The sequence below is a fragment of the Pituophis catenifer genome, unplaced genomic scaffold, assembly GCF_029215685.1.
Source record: "Pituophis catenifer annectens isolate HBS135680 unplaced genomic scaffold, rPitCat1.0.hap2 SCAF_1, whole genome shotgun sequence".
Taxonomy (NCBI): domain Eukaryota; kingdom Metazoa; phylum Chordata; class Lepidosauria; order Squamata; family Colubridae; genus Pituophis; species Pituophis catenifer.
The window spans coordinates 263,943,470-263,966,049 of record NW_027256881.1 but is presented as its reverse complement, the minus strand read 5'-3'; the positions used below and the strand labels follow the sequence as shown (position 1 = coordinate 263,966,049).

At 36.5% G+C, this 22,580-nt stretch overlaps 1 protein-coding gene across 1 annotated transcript in view; it reads left to right on the top strand.

Annotated features, from left to right (window-relative positions):
- The window catches only part of NELL1 (neural EGFL like 1), a 549,513-nt gene that overhangs the window by 317,409 nt on the left and 209,524 nt on the right, over positions 1-22,580 (top strand). The window contains exon 11 of the mRNA XM_070957549.1: positions 10,719-10,844. Coding sequence (XP_070813650.1) covers positions 10,719-10,844 — 126 coding nt within the window. The remainder of the gene's footprint in view (positions 1-10,718; positions 10,845-22,580) is intronic.

The window sequence follows — 22,580 nt, the reverse complement described above, 5'->3', positions numbered from 1 at the left end:
TAAGGGTGAAACATATTTCTGTGAATTCTTGCTTTTATACTTTGTTATGGTTATAAGTCTTTTTGAGTATATGTGCTTTGCTTTTTTTATTTTTTATTTATCTATCATTTCACAAAAGTTAGAATACTTCAGTGGTGGGATTTGTTAGATACTGACAGCCGAAGGTTCCACTCAGATCCGCTGATTGACCAGAAAAAATACTCAAATATGATTGGTGAACTTGCTGACAGCTCTGTATATAAGAGCAAGCTGTCAGAGAGGAAGGCTGCTGGATTGTACATAGTTAACGAATGAAGAACTGTTGTCTGAAGCCTGTTCCAGTCTCTTCCTTCACCCAACTTAACAGGATTCAAATTATTTAACAACTGGTTCTCTGCCCTAATGACTGGCTGGATGAGCGTGCCCATGGTGGGCACGCTCATCCAGGAGGTGGATGGCCAGGAGGTGTGACAGGCAGCACTTGGCCTCCTGCACCCCCTGGGAGCAAAAACTGACCACGAGGGAACTGCTGCCCCTCGGGCCCCGTTTTGGGCCTAATAGGTTTCCCTACAGCCTCCTGGGAGCAAAAATGGGCCACAGGGGCCCGCGCCGCAACCCCGCACCATATTATGGGCCTAGTAGGCCTCCCTGCACTTACCTGGGAGCCAAAACGGGGTACGTGTGGACTCCTGGAAGGGGCGGGGCAGGCAGGTGTGGGGCTAGCCAGCAATTTAACAACCAATTTGCCCAAATCGGCCCGAATCGGCTGAATCCCACCACTGGAATACTTGGTTTCTTAAGGGCTTCAAACATGTGCAATAATTACATGGAAATATTTTCTTCTTAAAGTGTAAGAGAAAAATATGTTACCTTGTGTGTTTCACTGCAAGGTTTATGACTTTGACATTATAGAACTACCATCAGTTCAGAATTAAGTAGTTTAGGGAAGAACACAACACATTGATAGAAATTTGGGTTTGCAACAAAAATTAAGATTAGAAGTAGCTTAAGTATTTTCTCCATTTAACATTAAATTATGATTTTATAGTTAGGTCATTGAATTATGGCTTTCTGAAATAGGACTTGTTTATAACTGCTGTGGAATTCTTGGTGCTCTCTGAGTTTGTTGATTTGCAGGTGTTTTATTACTAAGTAGGCAACATCACCAATGAGAATGAGTGTGGGATTTGCTACCTGGTTGTACATAATAGCTTGCCCTGCCAATGTTGGTAAGGTGTGGTTTTCTCCTTCTTGGTGGCTCCTTATTTAAAGCATTGTTTTCTGCCTGTCTGGTGTTGATCCCTGGCTGAGTATGGACTGCTGTGTTCTGGTATTTTTTTGCTTCCTTCCTCAGTTTTCATTTTTAATTATGCTGACCATCTTACTGAGATGAAATACAATATTATAACATTATTTATTTATAATGTAAGATACAGTTCCTTGGTAGAATTTAAGAATCTTAGCACTATATGTGGCATGTGCCATTCTGTCTTCAAAATAGTTCTGGAAAATCAGTTAGACTGCATGCAGGGATGAAATTGGGCTTGCTGTGTGTGCATTGGAAAAGCAGCTGCAACTAGGCGGAAACACTTCCAACCCCCACCCAGTGCATTCATACATTCACTTTACATACAAGCATCCAAGTTGTGTTGAAGTTGCCCGCGATAATTGATCCACGCCCCAGGGTTTTTGAGGATGAGCGGATGTCTGGAAGCAACTTCATTCAAAGCAGGCTTTTAGCTTAAAAGAAGCTGACACTAAGACTGAGTGGAAAGGGGTCTCTGTGTAGGAGGAAAGGTGATAAGCAAATGGCATATGGAGCGGAGAAGGTGACATTAGGAGATTGGCAGTTATTAATAGCAGGTAAAGGACTGTCACTCCACTGCCAGGATCACATGCTACAGTGAGTAGCTTATCTTAGTGGGAGCTTGGAACTTTGCTGTAAGCTGGATAGCAATTAGAAAAGGAGCAAACAACAAACATCAAAATAGCACCTGATCCCAACTAATACAAGAACTTTTGGAAAAAAAGCAAAGGTTATATGCTACTTTATAGACTTCGGGTTGAAATATTAAAAGGCTGAGTATAAAGAATTGAGTATTAAAGATATATTTATGTGATCACAACAACTTTCAGGTCCTTGAAGGGTAGAGTTAACTCAGAGCTGTAGCCTTTATTGGGGAAGGTTTGTGCTACAATAAATTCTTGTGTGCAAATTTGCTACCCTAGGGTATGTGCAGTCTTTGGAAAATAAAGAACCTCACAGGCTGAGATATAACAACAGGTTAAAGTCATTTAGTAGCCCATGTGGCTCATCAGAAATTTGAATGTTTACATCTCTAAATAAAGGCCAACTTTATTGTATTTCATTTTGCAAGAGTTTGCATAACCATTGCTGCTGCTATTCTTCCAATTGTTAAAATGGGATCTGTAGGATAGCTGTCAGAATACATATACCAATATTATACTTTCAGGAAAAGATACAAGTAGTATAATCAATCTATAGCATCGCTAGTATTTGCAGAATATTTTGACCATTGAAAGAAATCTTGTCTGTTTACACACTGATTGCCAAACATTGTTGAACATGTGCATTTTAAATGTATTTTTTTAAAAAATATTTTAATTATATCTTCCTTGTGAAAGCAAAAGTTAAAAAAAACCTTTTAAAATATTTTGTAAGGTTATGAATCTTTCCAATTCCTAATCTTAGAAATAAATGTTTCCTATTACAGTAATTCATTGATCAAACCTTAGCAGCTATTAATGGGGAATAAAGAAAATTCCTTTTTAAAAAGCATCATGTATATTTATTACTTACATACTTCATACATACCAAGTATGAAATTATTCCAACAAATTTTAATTACTTGTTTGCATATATCTTGATGTAAGAACCGTTTTATATAAAAAGCATCCATAACAAAAACATTTAATTGGCTTCCAAAGATTTAACTAAATAGGGTCAGTATATGGCATTCAGCTGTCCGCTCTTTCTTATTTCTTCACTGGGACATTGTTTTATCTACAAAGTGTTCATTCCTAGACTTTTTGCCAATAACAATCAGCCTTCCCTATCCATAGCAATGTTCTGAAACTATTTTTTCCAGTCTGTCTTCTTCCTTCTTCCCTCTCCTTTGCACTGAAGTCAATTCTTCTACCACCAAATTGATTCTTACAGCTTGTAACAATTAAATACCCAGCAGAAGAATGAATCTTTGCTGTTTTTCTAAATGCTAAGACAGTGAGGAGCTTAAGTGCAATTCCGAAAGTGTATCTCATGATAATTTGATTATATACTAGCAAGTTGGTGTTGGATTTTAGGAACGACAAAGATGGTTAGTAGTATTATTAACTTTATGATTCCCAGGATCAAACAGTAATACATATGTTACAAGAATATATACCACACAAATGAACCAAACCATGATTTACCTTACATGGGAACAATGATTTTTAAGAGCCATTGCTAATGACAGATATTTTGTCACTGCCTTAGAAATGTTAGCAGGTTGATTGCTATATAGCATAATGAAGACTTCCTGCTCCTGCAACAAGGTAAAGAATGTAATGATAGGTGCTATTAGTTCCATATGACCTTGAGTATATAGTGGATGGAATTAATGATACCCATCATTACATCCTTTTCTAGAATGATAGACTTCTCAAGAATTTGTCTTCACATAATGTATCCAAAATGGAATAATTTGAACCTGGTCATATCTGCCTCTAAGTGAGAACCCTGTACTGATTTGTTCTGTGATCCAATTTCTTTGGGTTTCCCCCCCTTTTTTCTTTGACTATTTGTGGTATTCTAAGGAGTCTTCTCCAACATCAAATTTCAATACTCAATATCATCTATATCTTATATTCCCAACCATACTTGGCCAATAAAGAATTCTATTCTATTCTATTCTATTCTATTCTATTCTATTCTATTCTATTCTATTCTATTCTATTCTATTCTATTCTATTCTATTCTATTCATATATATAATTCTTATAATACCATTTCTTGTCCCTTCTACCGGTAATACCTTTATGAAATTCTGAATCTGGAAATAGTTCCTTTCTGAAATCTTTGTCTTTCTTAGTTTTGGCTTCCCTTCTTTTCTTGCCATTTTTACCATTGGCTGATATTTTGATAATATATTTTTTTCTTGATCTTTGGTGGTATTTCCCCATATTCATCAAAACTCAGCAAATAACTAGGCCTTACTCTACAGACATTCTGTATATGTTCTCTACTTTCCATTGCAAGAGCGGGGTTCTTGGTGTTCTCTGAGCTTGGTTGATTTCTTGCAGGCGTTTCATTACCCAAATTAGGTAACATCATCAGTGCTAGTAGGAAGTGGAGTTTGCTCTCATCTTATATTCTATGGCTTGGTGTGTCACTGTTGGTGGGAATGGACTTGGGTGGTTCTTTAATTGGGCAGTTTACTGCTGGGTTGTTTGGCAGTTCCTTTATTGTATTGTTTGCTTCTAAATTGTTAGTCTAATGTTAACCTTGGTGATAATTTCTGCTCATTTGGGTGTTGACTGCTGGGGAGGAGGTGCTTTGGACTTTTTGTTTTCTGTTTGACTTGTTGATTGTCTCTTTCGAATGGTATGTAAATGTTTATGTCTATGTGCCTGATGATGGCTGATTTATCAGAGTGCTACACTTTTATACTGTAGTGTTTTTGGACTTGTTTTTTTCTAGAATCTCATTCAGAGGGCAAGCCCCTAAAATATAAAATGAGAGCAAACCCCACTTCCTACTAGTACTGCTGATGTTACCTAGTTTGGGTAATGAAACGTCTCCAAGAAAACAACCAAGCTCAGAGAGCACCAAGAACCCCACATTTCAACCATGAGCTACAAATATTCTCCTCATTGCCTGAGAGTTGAAAGGCTAAAGTCCAAAATACACAGATATAGATAGTCATGATTGAGTGATTCTTATTAGATCTTGTCATCCAATAAAGCAAGATTGAAGACCTTATGTGGAAAGATTTATAAGAAATAGAACCAGTATGAGCTTCAACTATATTTTGGAGATTGCATGAATGCATGCAGACGAATCTACAAAATATTTTCCCTGTTATTCTCCAGGCTAGTATAAATCAAGAAACATTGATTATAAAGTGATATATATGAAAATTCAGGCTTATTTCATAATTGAGGCTTGTCTCTGGGCTATTATAGACCATGGAAAACCAATTCATAAATCATTATTTTGTCAAAGTAATTCATGCTGATAACTTGGTTTGTTTTCTTAACAAAAGCCATATGAGCTATTAAGAGAATCATCTTTTTCCCAGCAAAATATATTAGGAATGCTTCCCAAAGCAGCGGTCCCTAAATTTTATATATCACTTGATTTCATACTAGTAATAAATCTAATTGGTGGGCATTATAAAATCAGAAAAAGACCTTTTTGATAGTCTGATTAATTAAACTTTCAATTAAAAAAACCTCTTAGCATGCAGATAAATTCTTGATTTCTATTTGAGACCCATACAGAAATATGAATTGTGAAAAGGACAACTGTGGTCAGAAACTGGGAAAACTACCCAGATTTGGAACCCAATATCAAATGAATGTCATCTATATATAAAAAGGCAGGGAAGAGAAAAGAATTGTGAAATAAAGACCATGGACTACAGAAGTAGAGTCTTGAGTCCTGATGATGCCCAGGCAAGCTGATAAGAAAGTAGACTTTGAAGGGAAGGGTCTACTAGCTCGAGTGCTTAAATACCTGCTGATGGAACTGAAAAGTGCCAATTAAAATGGCATTGCTTGGTAGACACATTTTTCTTTCTGCATCCAAAGTCATCTGCCTGTCTGTGGAATATGTCAGGCATTAAACGTGGACAAGGCAAGGGAGAAAGGGAGTGTGTTAAAACAGAATAGATGTCTCCACAGTAAAAACCATGTTCTTTTAACTCACCATTTTCTTTTTTTATAAACTGACCTCATTCCCTATTGACTCTTCCCTCCCAAACCCAGTCTGAAAACTACTCAGTTTTTGGCAGCAACTGAAAGGATGCTGGGGATTGCACAAAATTCTTACGTAATCACAATCGGTGTACTGTTGGATGATTGCAGCAGCCATTTTAATTTACTTGGGGACAAGGATGCCCTACCCAACTACTGTCAAATGCCATTAGTAGGTTTCATATAAGATCAATATCAATCTATATATATATTGTTATATGTGTACACATACACACACACACATATCTTCTTCTTCTTGTGCCATATCCATCATCGGACATTGGTGATCATGTTGGCAATCCTATTTTTGTCAACAGCAGCATGAAAAAGTGCTGCTGAGTTTTGTCCAAATCAGTCCCTTAGGTTTTGAAGCCATGATGTTCTTCTTCTGCCTAGACCTCATTTGCCTTCATTCTTTCCCTGTAGATAGATAGATAGATAGATAGATAGATAGATAGATAGATAGATATGATAGAGATAGAGATAGAGATATACACACATACACAATGTCAGTCACCAGGAAAAACAGGAGATTCAGGCAGTTCAAATGAGTATAAAGATTTATTGCAGGCTTAAGCTCTTTACAAGAATCTGAGGTACTAATGGTCAAAGGAAATTAGTGGGAGTTAAGAAAGGCATTCAAAGGTGGGGTGCACTTAGATCTCTTATGGGCATGCAGGGACTCATAACTGATGATGCATTTATCCCCTCCCTTGGTCATCTCCTATAGTAAACAAACACATATACATACACATCCATACAGAGAGACACTGACACTCACAAAAGTATACACTCCCATACAAATGTTTCTGTGTTTTTTCCTGTAGGAAAATCAAAGTTTGAGTGATTGCTACCAAGTGATAAGCTTATCATTTGGTTAAATACATTTGTATTGATGCATTGATAAAACTGTCTGTGAAAGAAAAGACCCATTACTCAGTTCAGTCATTTTCCAATGGCATGCTTTATTTTTTCCAAAATAGACCCTGTTAAATCTTAAACACATTGGAAATTAACAGTGTTAGGACTGCTGGTTCCCAGCACTTATTGTACTAAAAAACACAATGTCTAAAGAGCAAAAGTTGCCCAAATGCATATGGGCAAAGTACAAGAAATACTTGAGGTGAGTATTTCTTGTACTTTGCCAGATTAAACTATGCATTACGATACAATGATTTTCATGGAAAAGCTTTAGCAGGAGTGACTCTTTGTCATTATAGCAAACTGGCTTATGCAGAGGGAAGTTAGCGATATGTGAACAATCATTATGCTATGTCAAGTTTCATTTTAAAGACCATAAGTAAACCTTTTTATGAGAAAAGCAAACTACTTTGCAGTCCTACGGAAGGACATAAATCATGTTTTTTTTATCTCCTCTGTGAACCATCAGAAGACAAGTTCTAATATTTCAAATGGGACAAGCAATCTATACAAATGAATCATAATTTGGGTTCCATTATATCCAACCTTATGGATACCACTCAACGGCTTATGCCTAGTACAGTTCTAAAATTAATAATAATACTTGATTTTGGAGTATCTAATCCTGCACATTTTTTTTTATTCTTGAGAAATGAAGGCAACCAGTCATTTGCACCTTTGTAGCTGAATAGAAATGGATGAAATTATTTTGTTGCTGAGGTATGCTGAAGGATAGATGTGAGGAATTTATAAAGAAAAACACCCAGGCTCAAAATAAATGCATGTCATGATGCTGCAACTCAAAAAGATTTAGTCAAAAGTTAATTCTATTTCAATTCAGTGGGTTTTATTTCATTTTAGGTGTATTTAGGCTTTTGTAACCAAGATAGAATGTAAGAGGGTCATGTTTTTGTTTTTGTCTTTTTAATTGCTCAGTATTTTTAAGGAGTCTGTGGGTCAAGAGAAAAATTCCTTCTGTGAGTGGAAAATGTTATCACCTGTCAGAAAGAAATAGGGAGGGAGGGAGGGAGGGAGGGAGGGAGGGAGGAGAGAGAGAGAGAGAGAGAGAGAGAGAGAGAGAGAGAGAGAGAGAGAGAGAGAGAGAAAGAAAGAAAGAAAGAAAGAAAGAAAGAAAGAAAGAAAGAAAGAAAGAAAGAAAGAAAGAAAGAAAGAAAGAACCTCAACTGACAGTTCCTTGGTACTCAATGCAAAGTGATTTTGTTAGTGATATCAATAGACTAAGAATGTTCATCCATTATGGATAAGCCTAAGTATAAGATTGTATTAACAAGGATTGTTTTAGTAAAACTTGTTTTCATTCTCACGAAACTGTGGTAAAAGTATAAAACTTAATTTCAGCACTACTGTTCTTTTAAATATTCTCTAAAATTGCCTATCAAATTTTCTCAGTTCAAATTTTTAATATTCACACTGGAATAATTAGAATAAGATGCACATACGTGAAAATTCTATTCTACACATATACTTTGTTGTATACACTGGATTTAGTTCAGAATCTTGTTGTAATGGCATCCCTTATTTTAGTGTGGCTGGTGCATATTTTTCTCTTAATATATGCTCTTCTTTTTTTTACAATTTATGTACAAGGAAAATTTAGCGCAGCTGGACAATAAACTCATTTTTGAAGCAGAAGCCATCTGTAGTACTAAAGATTGCCTTAGGTATATTCTAAAGCAGCGGTTCTTAAACTTCATTGCCACCTGTCCAACTCTGCCCCAAATGTAGCTAAAATAAAACAGAGACAGATGGTGCACCTAATGAAGATTACTTTTGTCCCTGACCTAGAAAAGGTGAGCAGATGAAGAGAAAATTGAAGGAGCTAACCTATCTCCAAACATGCTTTAAAGTTCCTGTGGGAAAGAGACTCTAGAGATGGAAAAACTCGAGAAGAATACAAACTTTCTAATCATTTTTGTAGTGGCTTGCCCTTTGCAGAGTTCAGAAAAGTAAAATTACAGAATAAACCCAACCTACTTCAAAGCTTATTTCTCTTACTACATATGTATAATCTCATCTGCCACCACAGCTAGAAATGAATCAGTCAAGTTTGACTTCATCTACTTTCTCAACTTTACATACTAATTTGCATACTTTATTGTAAATATATGAATTTTGGCAGAAGTAGAAGTGGGAATCACATTAGGGAAAAGTGCAAACATTAGACAAGCATATTCCAGTTTGCATTCAGGAAATAAGTACATTTCCCCTCTATTATCCGTAATTGATTCAAATAATGACAATCGTGTTAAACAACCATCACTGAGCAAGTATCATAACTTTTGCATGACCTGACCTGACCCTTTCACTTCAGACTTTTGAAGTTGGTAATGCATTGGCTGACGATATCAAATTAATACATCTCTGAATTAATTCTAAAACCCTTAATTTTGGAACAAGCTTTCATTTGTCTAAGCTCAATCCTTTTCTCAGATAACATTTTGAAGAACATCATTTCTTGTTATTTATCTCATTTTTTTTCAACCAGAGCAATAACAGGAAGGAAGGAAAGAAGGAAGGAAGGAAGGAAGGAAGGAAGGAAGGAAGGAAGGAAGGAAGGAAGGAAGGAAGGAAGGAAGGAATAAATTAATTTAGGGTGGAGATCTGTATTCTTATGATAATAAATTATCATAAATAAATTATGATAATACATACATACATACATACATACATACATACATACATACAACTACCAAAATGTTAGGACAGTGCTGAATGTATATACCTGGAAAAATGTTAATGTCCTTTTTAAGTGAGTAAAGCAATTTGTCCCTGAGGTGTCTGTTGAATTACAAATGTGACAGAAATTTACTGAAATTTGTATTTTTAAAATGTTAATTTCAGACATAAATAGCAAGCCTTCTCTTCCAGAGCTATTTTAGGAGCTCCTTTTAATAAAATTTTAAAAGGCTGTTGAGAATTCCCCAGATGTCAGCAGATTTTACCATGATCATATTATATTAAAAGTAAGAAGATAATGGAATTTCAGGCATTTTATTAAACCATTCTGGCTGTTACAGCATTCTGATGCTGACCAAAAATCACTAGAGTTTTCTTTTACACAATTCAAAATGACATTCTTATAGGGAGTGCTGCTTAGTTGAATCAGAGTGAACATAATTCATTTGAACAATGGATATTTGCTTCAGACAAATAGATGGGTATCTGGGATATTAATTTTTAAATGTTAATCCTTAATTTTTTTTCCAGTTCAGATTGAAGATACTACTTGAAAGTTTTATCTATAGCTAATAACGGTTTAGGTTTTTGGAGCAGAGCTGGTTTCAGGATTAATACATTTTTTTTCCAGAAAAATCATTTGAATATTTCTATTACACCTTATATTGTCCCAAGCAGGTTTTATTTTCAGCTTTTTACAACTTTCAATATGTGACACTCATCTTTGGCACAACTCATTTCATTTGGAAATTGTGGCTAAAAAGTTGAGGAAGCTAGTACGAGGGGCACTTGAATTTCTCATTTAAACACTCTATTGTGATTGACTTAACTAAATGTTAATAGTTAACTTTCCTTTTCCGATTTTAATTACTACATTTTGTCCACTTTTGACTGATGGTAGAGTGATAGAGAAATATTTTTAAAAAGCACTTAAAGCATATGCTTTATATTACCTTTAAAGATGGCCACAAGCAGAAATACATCCAAGGCTGATAGCAGAATTAAATTTCCAAATATTCTGGTTTGGGGAATATATTTTGGATGCTTGTATGTAGTGTGTTTCCTATTACAATTGTGCATCTATGAAAGTAGGAGTTGTACATCTGATTGCAGTATCATGAAATTTTTTTCCCCTCCCTGCAGATGTTGACGAGTGTGCTGCTAAAATGCATTATTGTCATGCCAATACAGTGTGTGTTAATTTGCCTGGATCATATCGCTGCAACTGTGTCCCAGGATATATCCGGATTGATGATTTTTCATGTACAGGTAAGATTTTAACGTGATAACTATCCTCCATGATAACTTAAAAATAAAAGGCAGTGAAATATTGGAAGGAACTAAAATATTATTTGTACCATAAGTTAGATAAAAATACTTCCTTGGGGAGTGGAGTGGAGTGGAGTGGAGTGGAGTGGAGTGGAGTGGAGTGGAGTGGAGTGGAGTGGAGTGGAATGGAATGGAATGGAATAGAATAGAATAGAATAGAATAGAATAGAATAGAATAGAATAGAACAGAACAGAACAGAACAGAACAGAACAGAACAGAATTCTTTATTGGCCAAGTGTGATTGGCACACAAGGGATTTATCGCCAGTGCATAAACTCATAGTGTACATATAAACAGCAAGTAATAGGCCATATATCATAAATCATAGTTATAATCATTAATCCTATGAATGTATGAATCATTTTCTGAATGTAGAAAAATAATTTCACTGAGTAACATACAGAAACCCATGTTATTAAAACTGTTATTTGTAAGGATTGTGAAAATTTTATATATAGCATTATTAACAATATTTATTAGCAAGTTGCAGCATTAAGAAGGCATGAATGTGGAAATATAGTGATTTATATAATCTGATCTATCGTAGTGAAATAGAGTTTGCATTCATGGATAATTAAAAATAGAAATCTAAAATTTACTATTGTATTTTGAGGTTCAAATCTAAATTATTGTTTTTACTTGATATTCGTGTTTTATGAATTTTTTAGAATATTGGAATACACAACTAATCACATAAATGTATTTAGTCATTTCTATTGAGAAAATTATTTAGGAAATTACTTTCTATTTAGAAAATGTTTAGAAATAATTTTCTATTTAGAAAAATTATATTTAAATGTGCCTCAAAATTATGGAAATGAATGAAGAGATCTTAAATGATTGCTACTTTATTTAATGTAATTCAAATCATGCTTCATTAGACTGTATTAACAATGTACAGTCAAAGGAATTGGTGAACTATGCATCTATATATTAATGTTGTCAGCATATAGTATCAATTATTGTGGTATAGTTGGAATGGGTCGAATTTATACCATTGCAATTTAAAATACCATAATTCATAGCAATTTGTATGAAAAATGGAGTACAAGATGAAACTCATTCAAAGCAGGCCAAAAGGACAGTAAATTTTTTTCAGAACAGTTTAGTTCAGTGAAGAAGAATTGAGACTTTGAAAAAGCACCAAGTATGGGGGATGCTTCCCATAACAGGATGATTCCCCATAGAACAAATAGTTCCTGTGTGAACTGAATGAAGCAATATCGCTTTGGTGTAAAAGCACAGGGAAGTGTGAGTAAAGTATCAAGATGGATTGGGCAACCTGATGGTTTAAGCTTGTAGGAAAATATTAAAAATGTATTAGATTTGTAGTTCTTTGGAGCCATCACATATTACAAGGCACTGTGTGCAGTGGGGTGCCTCTTGATTTTTTTTGGAATTTAAGCCTAACCTGGTAAACTAAACTTTTGAGCTGAGTGGGTATACAGAGAGGTGTGACCAAATGTTTCATTTAGGAAGTAAATAATACAAGTTGCAAACTGTGTGTGCTTCTATGAGTGGAAATAACTGGATAAAAATAACAAGTAAATTGGATGTACTTTCTGACCCTCAGTGAGTCATTTTTCCTGGAAAAAAATGAGATTGTTCTCTTAAATGTAAGACTTTGTGAAAGTATATAATGATTTGTTGGCTTGAGGAAGGGTGCAAGCCTTATCTAGAGAAGATACCGTTTCTAACTGCATACTTACATACTTGAATAATTGCATATTATTCCTTTCCTTCTCTTTCATACTAATTCAGAATGAGGCCTGAAGGCATAGCATTGTGGGGATAACTGTCCAGCTTCCTTGATACTACCACTTATTTGACTACCCCACAAAGCAATGAGTGACAAAGCTCAAATGTTTGTACCAGTGGTGAAATCCGAACTGGTTTACTACCGGTTTGCTGGCCGCGCATGCGAGCTGTGTGCCAAGCATGCTCTGCACGCACACATGCGCAATGCACACCAAATGCATGTGCTAAAAGGAGGCTTGGGAAGGTAAGTAGAACAGCGAGGGGGGGGAATCAGCTGTGGCATGCGAACCTTTTTGACCAAACCGGTAGTAAAAAAATGCTTTAAAAAAGTAAAAAAAAAGGTTCCACTGATTAGCTGAGCGACGTGCGATCGTCAGAATTTCTTTTTACTTTTTAAAGCATTTTAAACTACCGGTTCTCTGGAACTGGTAGTAAAAAAATGATTAAAAAGTAAAGAAAAAAGTTCCAAAGATCAGCTGAGTGATGCGTGATCATCGGAACTTTTTTTTTACATTTTTTTACTACCGGTTCAGCGAACCAGTAGCGAACTGGCCCGAACCATTAGCATTTCACCCCTGGTTTGTACCTATTCCAAAACTCCCTTTGGATGGGACTGAATAAGGAGGAAAACATCCATTCAAGACTATTAAATCGAAGAACATGAAGGACCGCATATCAAAGTGTTCAAGGTTCTGGACCAGAAGAAGGGAGAGCCAAGTTTTAGTTGCTTCTTAAGCAGAAAAGCCAGCTGGGTGACTTTGGGCCACAAGCTTCCTCTCAACTCTAACCATCGCAGGCTCTGTGACAAGTCGGCTGAAAAACAGTGCCTCTAGTCACATCATGTGTTGTGTTGATAGTTTTAATTTTTGAGAAACAAGTAGAACCCTGCAATGCCAAGAAAAACAATAACAATTCAGAAAAACTTAAGCCTGTCTTAATGAGGGCCTGACAGCCTTCTAAAGATAATCATGGTTAGATACAAGTAGAGATGGGAGACGTTCCCTGAAAGGAAACAATGAAGGGAAGGGGTGCAAGGTACATTCACGCTCTCCACATTATGTATAATTAGATAATAAATGTATTAATCTCTGACAGGCTTAACTGTTTATTTCCAGGTGCATTCTGTTTCCGTTTCTGTACACCCTTACATTTTCTTACATTTTTCAATCTAAAACTTAAAAAAAAAGTACTGACTTTGTTTTGGATGAACTGCATCCGTCTTTGGAGATCAATTTCATAGCTCATCATTCAAGTGTGTTTCAGTGTGCTTTTGTGCTACAGTGAATTGCTTCTAACCTTCATTTCCCCACTGCATCTGTTATGTGAATTGGCTAGATTGTCTTTGGTAGGCAATAAAGAATTCTCCAGATTCTCATATCTATAAAAGGATGAATTTCATACAGACACTGGAACAAGTGCAGGCTGACCTGGTGCAATTTTAACAAATGGTCTGTGAAAAAATAAACAGTGATTTGCCAAAGGTCTCACTGGAGTACCAAAGACAATTTGAAAAGTATATATAATTGCACTTTTCAGTATAGATTCAATAGCATTATTAAAAGCCTTTCATGGTTCTGAATACTGGAAAAAGAACAAGAAGCTATTCATTATGTATTCCCAGTTCATTCAATCTGATGCTCCAATAAAACAATGTTAGCTTTGTTAGTTTAAATTATGTCAATTTTCTGTACCTCGAACAGGGAAATGTACATTATCTAAGATCTTTGATTTTTTTTATTGTTATTGATTACATTTCACCTGGGAATGCAGACCAGCTGAAGATGTAAACAAATGCACAGAGCTCAATTGATGAGCTAAACTGGATCTAAACTTTGTTCAGTCAAACTGCTTTATTGCTCTTCTTTGAAACAATAAAGCTATTGAAACAGTTTCTCTATCATCTGTTCCACTTTTTTGTTTAAATTTCCTAGTTCTTTCTTCATAAAATAACTTTCCTCATTTCTGCAAATATACCAGGTATTGATTATTGAGCCTTGTAAAAATTACAAAGATGTCCTACTGATCCTTTCTGCAGACTTTCACCAGTCAGGAAGGGCTAACATCTAAACTGCAGGAGGCAGAGATGATGTTACCTGTTCACTTTCTTAAAACTAATAGATCCAAACTCATCCCAAATAAGATGGAGCTTCTATTAACCTCCACTAGAGTTGACTAGCCAAGCATATAAACATACATTGATTGTAGACATCTCCAGCATTGGTTTGAACTGGATTTGGAAAGTCTAAATTGACAAGTTGAGCACTCAGTGGATTTTTGTTCATATTATAGGAGAATTGTTAAAAAAATAATTTAAACCAGAGACCAGTACAGAATTCAGCTGAAGCACAAATTGATTTGTTATGGTGCCAGAGATAAGAAATATGGCTGAAGACAGAGGGGACGTAACCCCTCTTTATATAATTTGCACAGTGCATGTGCATATGCACAGTCACTCATGCCCTCGTCACCTCTCGCCTGGACTACTGCAATACTCTCTACATGGGGCTCCCCTTGAAGAGCACCTGGAGGCTCCAACTGGTCCAGATTGCAGCCGTGCGGGTAATTACGGGAGCTGCATGGCGCTCCCATATAACACCGCTCCTGCGCGAGCTGCACTGGCTCCCAGTGGTCTTCCGGGTGCACTTCAAGGTGTTGTTTACAACCTTTAAAGCGCTCCATGGCATAGGACCTAGTTATCTTCGAGACCGCCTGCTGCTACCGACAACCTCCCATCGACCCGTGCACTCCCACAGAGAGGGCCTCCTCGGGGTGCCATCAGCCAAACAATGTAGGCTGGTGACCCCCAGGGGGAGGGCCTTCTCTGTGGGGGCACCTACCTTATGGAACCAGCTGCCCCCTGAGATAAGGAGAATCCAAGACCTTGGTGCCTTCCGCTGTGCCCTTAAAACATTCTTTTTTCATCAAGCCGGGCTGGCTTAACATATTTTTAAATTTTAAATTTTTAATTGGTTTGTCATTTTAAACTGGGGCTAAATTAATATATATTCTTTTAATTGTTCTTAATGTTTGTATTGTATGTTTTTATCTGGCTGTACACCACCCTGATTCCCTTGGGAGAAGGTGCGGTATATAAATTTGAAATAAAATAAAAATAAAATAAAATAATTTTGCAAATGAAGTACACATATAATTTGGTACAGTAGCAGAATTATTTTGATATATATAGATATGGTGTAATATGTTAGAGAAGTAAATGAGACTGGAACTATGAAAAAGTGAGGCAGGATTCTATAGACAATGGTAGTTTTGAGAGGTAGCATTAATGAACAAATCTTTGAGGAGTTTGTTTTAAAAACATTCTGATTTCTAGAACCTCTCTCTATATATCAGCATTCCTTGGCTTCTCTAAATATTTTATGGCTGACCAGACTAATTTTTGAGAAAGTGTTTTTTGGAAGTGAATAATTTATCTGCCTAATTTGATGCCATATTTTCTTCTTCAGTATCCATTTTCTTTTTCTTCTATTTATCCAGAGTAATTTTCTTTCGTAGTTGTATTTGGGAGTTTATTTACCAAGGGAAACACTTTGGTGAAGAGGTTCCTTAAAAGATAACCCATAGTGTATCACAAAGTTAGATTTGTAGCAGGATGTGGATATATTATAGAAGTAAATTGTGTATTTGGGAAAGCAGAGTTCATCCCACAGCAGAGAAAAATCAATGATGTTTGTAAATAATACAGGGGTGGGTTCTACTTACCTTTACTACCAGTTTACAACAGGATTGAGCGCGAGCGCTTTCTTCGCTCGTGCTCCTTGCTTCTGTGCATGCGCAGAAGCTTCTGTGCATGCGCAGATTGCGGATGACGACATCTGGGGCAGTGGGTGGGGCCTCCCACCGGTTTTATCTCCAGTTCTTGCGAACCGATCCAAACCGGGGGCAATCCACCACTGAGGTATAATAAGCCACCACTTGTTTGATATATTGAGAACAAAGCATTGTAAAAACTTTTTTCTATATTGTACATTATTGTTAAAATTGTCTTTTTAGTTATAGAAACTGTTTCTGAGTAAGAGGAAGAGCACTATGTGAACAAAGTGATCTTTTTTTTTTTTAATTCAATTTATATGCCGCCCTTCTCCGGAGACTCAGGGCGGCTTACAATGCGTTAAGCAATAGCCTTCATACTTTTGTATATTTTTACCAAGTCAGCTTATTGCCCCCACAAACTGCGTCCTCAATTTACCTACCTTAGAAAGGATGGAAGGCTGAGTCAACCTTGATCTGTTGCTTGTTTAAGCATTTGTATAAGTGCATGAGTTCGTTCACAATACTGTTATCCATACTGTTTCAGGCTCCACAGGGGATTAAATATCAGATCTAATGAAACCAGTTCCTTCCAAATATTTTGGCTTTCAGCAGCCATAAACCCTAGTAAGCCGAAGTAATAATACAAGGCTGTGAAAATTATAATTCTAAATATTTGAAAGACATGAGGTTAACTGTACTAAAATATATCATATACTACACTTCTAATATATTCAGTATATTATATATGAGACCACTGATGCATTATGACAGGAGAATGGAAGTCATCTTCCTATAATGCTTTTTGGGAGGAGTTAATGGTGCACAAATACATTTTCTTTTTACAATTCTGTGCAGAAGGTATTGTAAGAAAGAGTTTTATTCCTTTGTTCATCTTTGTAGAACCAACATTTACAGTTTTAGGTTTTTAAAATACTGTTGTACGATACATTCATGGACTAAAGGTTTCTGGACCATTTGAATATTCATTTTGTATGAATAACAAAATCTGAGCATGTTTACATGTATAAAGGAATGTATTTGACACCTGGCGCACACATGGGATTTGTGTTTTATTTCCTAACAAGAATGTTTTCAGGAAGGCATTAATATCCCTTTACTCCTTAAAAAGAAGAGGTACCTTAAAGCTCTAAATGCATGGAGCTTCAAGTACAATTCTTTTCAGAACAGTTTCTCTCTATTTGTAGCAGAATTAATGGAAGGACTATGATACATAATTGGACATGTTTGTTCATTACCCAGAGGAAGGAAGGAAGGAAGGAAGGGAGGAAGGAAGGAAGGAAGGAAGAAAGGAAAGAAGGAAGGAAGGAAGGGTATTTGTGGATAGTTGAAAGAAAGAACACATTCCTACACAAACTATAAGTGTGCTTGTTCCTTTACTACTGATGGTTGTTCCATCAGGACAGGACAGACAGGACAGGACAGGAAGGAAGGAAGGAAGGAAGGAAGGAAGGAACAACCACATTGATTGTTCTATCTGTTGTGATTAAGATTGGTTTTCTTTATATTTAATTTTGTTCCCATTTTTTCATGGTGCTCTTTGGTTTTTAGTACTTAAAGTATGCAGATCCTTTGCACTTTTGCTATCAGGATAGGGTCACCAATGCAGCAAATCTTTTTAATTTTATTCCTCCAATTTTAAAGTTATGCTCATCTTCCAAACCAGCTTCCCTTAATATGTATTTTGCATATAGGTTGAATAAATAAGGGGAGAGTGTGCAAGCTTGTCATACTTATTGCCAACCTGGAGCCAGTATGTTTCTCCTGCTTCTGTCTGTACTGTGTCTTCTTGTGTCTTCCTGACCTGTATATAAGTTTCTCCTGAGGACAATGAGATGAAATTAAAATAAAAAAGAGAGATACAAAAAAAAATATATGGAAACATAGAAGTTTAAGAACGTATGAGAGAGAAAAAAAGAAATTAAAAAGTGCTTTTTCACAGCAGTTACAAATAGACTTAATATTCATCCTACTTTGAAATTACATTGCATAGATCACTTCTTCCCATGTTGAATCCTTTTCAACGGGCAAATCCAAAAGTCATTAACTCAGTTTTATTCATTTTCAAGAAAAAAATCCATAAAGAGTTTCCAGTATTTGTAAAAGTACTTATTGTCCTATTGCTGATCAAATAAGTCAATTTTATATTATTTTGTCTTGTCTACGCAATATTCTGACATTATTCATCCTTAACTTGATTCCCATTTTTTTAGCACATTCCACATCATGACATGATCCATACAATCAAAAGCTTTTCTGTAGTCTATGTAATAATTTCCTTTTGATATTATTTGGCTTTCTCAATTATCCAGTGGGCAATAGCAGTAATGTCTCATGTTTCTCAGCCTTTGCTAAAGCCAGCTTGAACATCTGGCATCCCCTTTTCCATTTAGGTCTCTATCTGCATTGAATGGACCTAACCATTATTTTGCTACCATGTGAAATTAAGGAAATTGTATTATGGTTTCCACATTCTAGCAAGTCTCCTTTTTTGACTAATAGAATATAGATGTAGACCTCTTCCAATCAGTTGAGCATTTTGTCATTTTCCAGCTTTGCTGGCATAGCTTGGTTAGAACCTTGATTTAATATTTTTCTATTGCTAAGCATATTTCAGTGTGTATTTCATCAGTTCCTCTAGCTTTCTGATTTGATAATAAATTGAGTGTTAATCTAAGTCCCCTTTAATACTAGAGGCTCTTGAAGAGAGGAACATCTTCCAAGGTATCTTGAATGTTGACAGTTCTCCTGTATAGCAATTTAATACACTCCTTGAATCTTCTTTTGATCTTTTTTGAATTAGTTACTATCTGTTCATTAGCATCCTTAGCATACCAATTCAAAGCTCGAACCTCCTTTGAATTCTGAGATCTTTTGAAAGACTTTTCATGTTTTTTCCATTAATTCTACCCCTATATATCCACAACTGCGTGAGATGGCTTCAGGATAGTGACACATATGTGCTGATGTCATGATATAAACCTTTCCTTATGTACTGACACAAGTGCAGAAGAAATGGGTTTACATTCCTGTTGACATATGTTTTATCACTTTCCTCCATCTCCTGTGGAGACAGTTGTGGATATACCTCTGTGGAGTTAACATCTGGTTTGTTGGTTTGTGCTTATATCATGGTGACAACCTATTGCTAGTGAGTAGTGGCTAGAGTATTTTGGATAAAAAGTGGTATTAAATGTAATTGCTAACAGGAAAGTATGACATTAATTTATTTAACTGAATTTAGTATAACTGCCTAGTTCAACATTCTCTGGGCAGCTTACAAAAACCCAATACTAGATAAAACTATTCAAAACATAATAGCAACAGCCTAGAGCAGCCTGGATTAAAATAGACAATAAAACGGCATAGCAATATCTTCCCCTCACCCAAAACCAAACCAAACCAAAGTGAACCAAAACATATTAAACCACTGCTTGGAACCCCAGGAGAGAGGGTGTTATCCATATCTCTGGAGCAGTGGTGAAATGCAAATTATTTTTACTACTGGTTCTGTGGGCGTGGCTTGGTGGGCGTGGTGTGGCTTGGTGGTGGTGGCAGGGGAAGGATACTGCAAAATCCCCATTCCCATTCCACTTCAGGGGAAGGATACTGCAAAATCCCCATTCCCTCCCCACTCCTGGGGGGAAAATATTGCAAAATTTCCATTCCCTCCCCACTCTGGGGCCAGTCAGAGGTGGTATTTGCTGGTTCTCCGAACTACTCAAAATTTCTGCTACTAGTTCTCCAGAACCTGTCAGAACCTGCTGAATTTCACCCCTGCTCTGGAGAGATACTCTCCAGAGGGTGGAAGCAGTGAAAGAGAAAGTATGTTTCCTAGGTCCCAAAAAGTGACTAGAAGGGACATGGAGCATCCCATTCTGCCCAAACATAATGGGTGGGCAGAATCAATGAGAGAAAGGTAATCTGTCAGGATACAGTTCCAAGGCCCTGAATGGTTTTAAAGATAACAACCAATACCTTGAATTGCACCCAGAAACCAACTTGCAACCAATCCAGCCAGTAAAGTAACAGTAACACATGAACACAGTAAGATGTGCCAATTACTGCTACATTTTGAACCATCTGTAACTCTCAGGTGATCTTCAAGGAAAGCTGCATATAACTCCATTTCAGTAGTCCAGTCATGAGGCAACCAAGATATCCAAGAAGTCTCCCAAATTGTTCACAACTCTCAAATGGGAAAGCACAACCTCATCCAAGACCAATAGCGGAAACATCCCTGACTGCAGGGGATACTCAGATACCACAGTACCACAGATACTCAGTCTTGTCAGGACTGAGCCAAAGTCTTTTGCTCCCCATCCAGACCCTCCAAATGCTGGTCACTATCTCAACAGATTCTCTTGTGCAGCCTGAGGGAGTTATCTCATACTGAAGATACAAAACCCTGAAACTGCCGATGCCTCACCAGAAGTTTTTTGGAATTGTTAAACAGGAGAGGCAAAAGCATTAAATCCTGATCATCAACAAACGTGGGGCTCTGGGCATGATTTCTTCCATCCCAACAAGAACACCTGGAATTAACCACTGAAGAAGAAGGTGAACTACAATAAAATGGTGCCTCCCACTTCCAAGCCCCACCAAAAAAAAAAAAAAAAAAAAAAAAAGAATATCATAGTCAACAGTATTGAAAGCTACTGAGAGATCAAAGAGCCTAGGGATAGATGCACTACCCTAAACCAGTGGTGAAATCTAAAACTTGTTACTTCCAGTTCTGTGAGCATGGCTTGGTGGGGGGGTAATGTGACTGGGTAGGCATGGCCATTTTTTTTTTTTTAGTTTTAAAACCATTTTTTCTACAACCTCTTCAGGGAAGAGGTTATAAAAAAAATGCTTTCAAAAGGCTCTGACGATCCCAGCTGAGTTGCCTGATCGGCAGAGGCTTTTTTTTCTTTTAAATGCCTCTGACGATCAGGCAACTCAGCTTGGATCATCAGAGGCTTTTAAAAGAAAAAAAGCCTCTGGCAATCAGGCAACTCAGCTTGGATCATCAGAGGCATTTAAAAGAAAAAAGGGGTTTTTTTTCTTTTAAATGCCTCTGTCGATCCAAGCTGAGTTGCCTGATCAGCAGAGGCTTTTTTTTCTTTTAAATGCCTCTGACGATCCAAGCTGAGTTGCCTGATCGGCAGAGGCTTTTTTTTCTTTTAAAAGCCTTTGACGATCCCAGCTGAGCCGTGCAATCATCAGAGGCTTTTTTTTAACTTTTAAAAGCATTTTTTCGGCCGAAGTGGTTGTAGAAAAAAATGCTTTTAAAAGTTTTTTAAAAAGCCTCTGATGATTGTGCAGCTCAGCTGGGCATTGGGGGGGGGGGCAGGGATTTTTGCTACCCACCTCCATCACTACCGAATTGGGTGATCCGGTCCAAACCGGGAGCATTTGACCCCTGCCCTAAACCCAGCTCTGAGACTGATCTTCAGTGATGCTAGCTACTGCTAGAAGTAGTAAATAAGTGGTTTTAACTAGAAGCTGTAAGTATCAATTAACATTATAACAGGCATACTATTAAGTACATTGCCTGCAATTCTGAACAAAGGAAGCCAACCCTAATAATTACAACCTTTGACAATATTATAAAGTCCAGCTTGTTAATTTGTAGGGAATAAATATTAAACATTATTACATATTTGTCATTAATGATAGCCATTTATTTCTAGTCTACCCAAGCACTATATTATTGATGTGTTATTTCAGCAGCTCTGTTTTGTTTGCCAAAGCTCTATTATATTTATTTAAAAATTTTGGAATCTTTTTTAAAGAAGAAAATTCACAATTTGTCCACAATTTTATTCTCCATCGGTATGAATATTCAAATAACTTTATCCCTGCTTCTGTAAAATGCTGTATATAAATTGCACATACTTGAAACAAGGAAATCTCTAGCTCTACTCTTCCGTTTGCCCACCCTGTGAAGTGATGGTTGTTACCATTATCCTTCCTGGAATCAAGGTAATATTTTGAAGTATTCAAGCTGATGATAATAGTTTACCAGTTCATTTGGAGGCAGGGCACGATCATAATAAAGAACAATTGAGCAAGCATGGATATGGTGAAGTGTTTTATCCAGGACATAATGAATATGGACGATGGTATCATACTTATTTGGAACA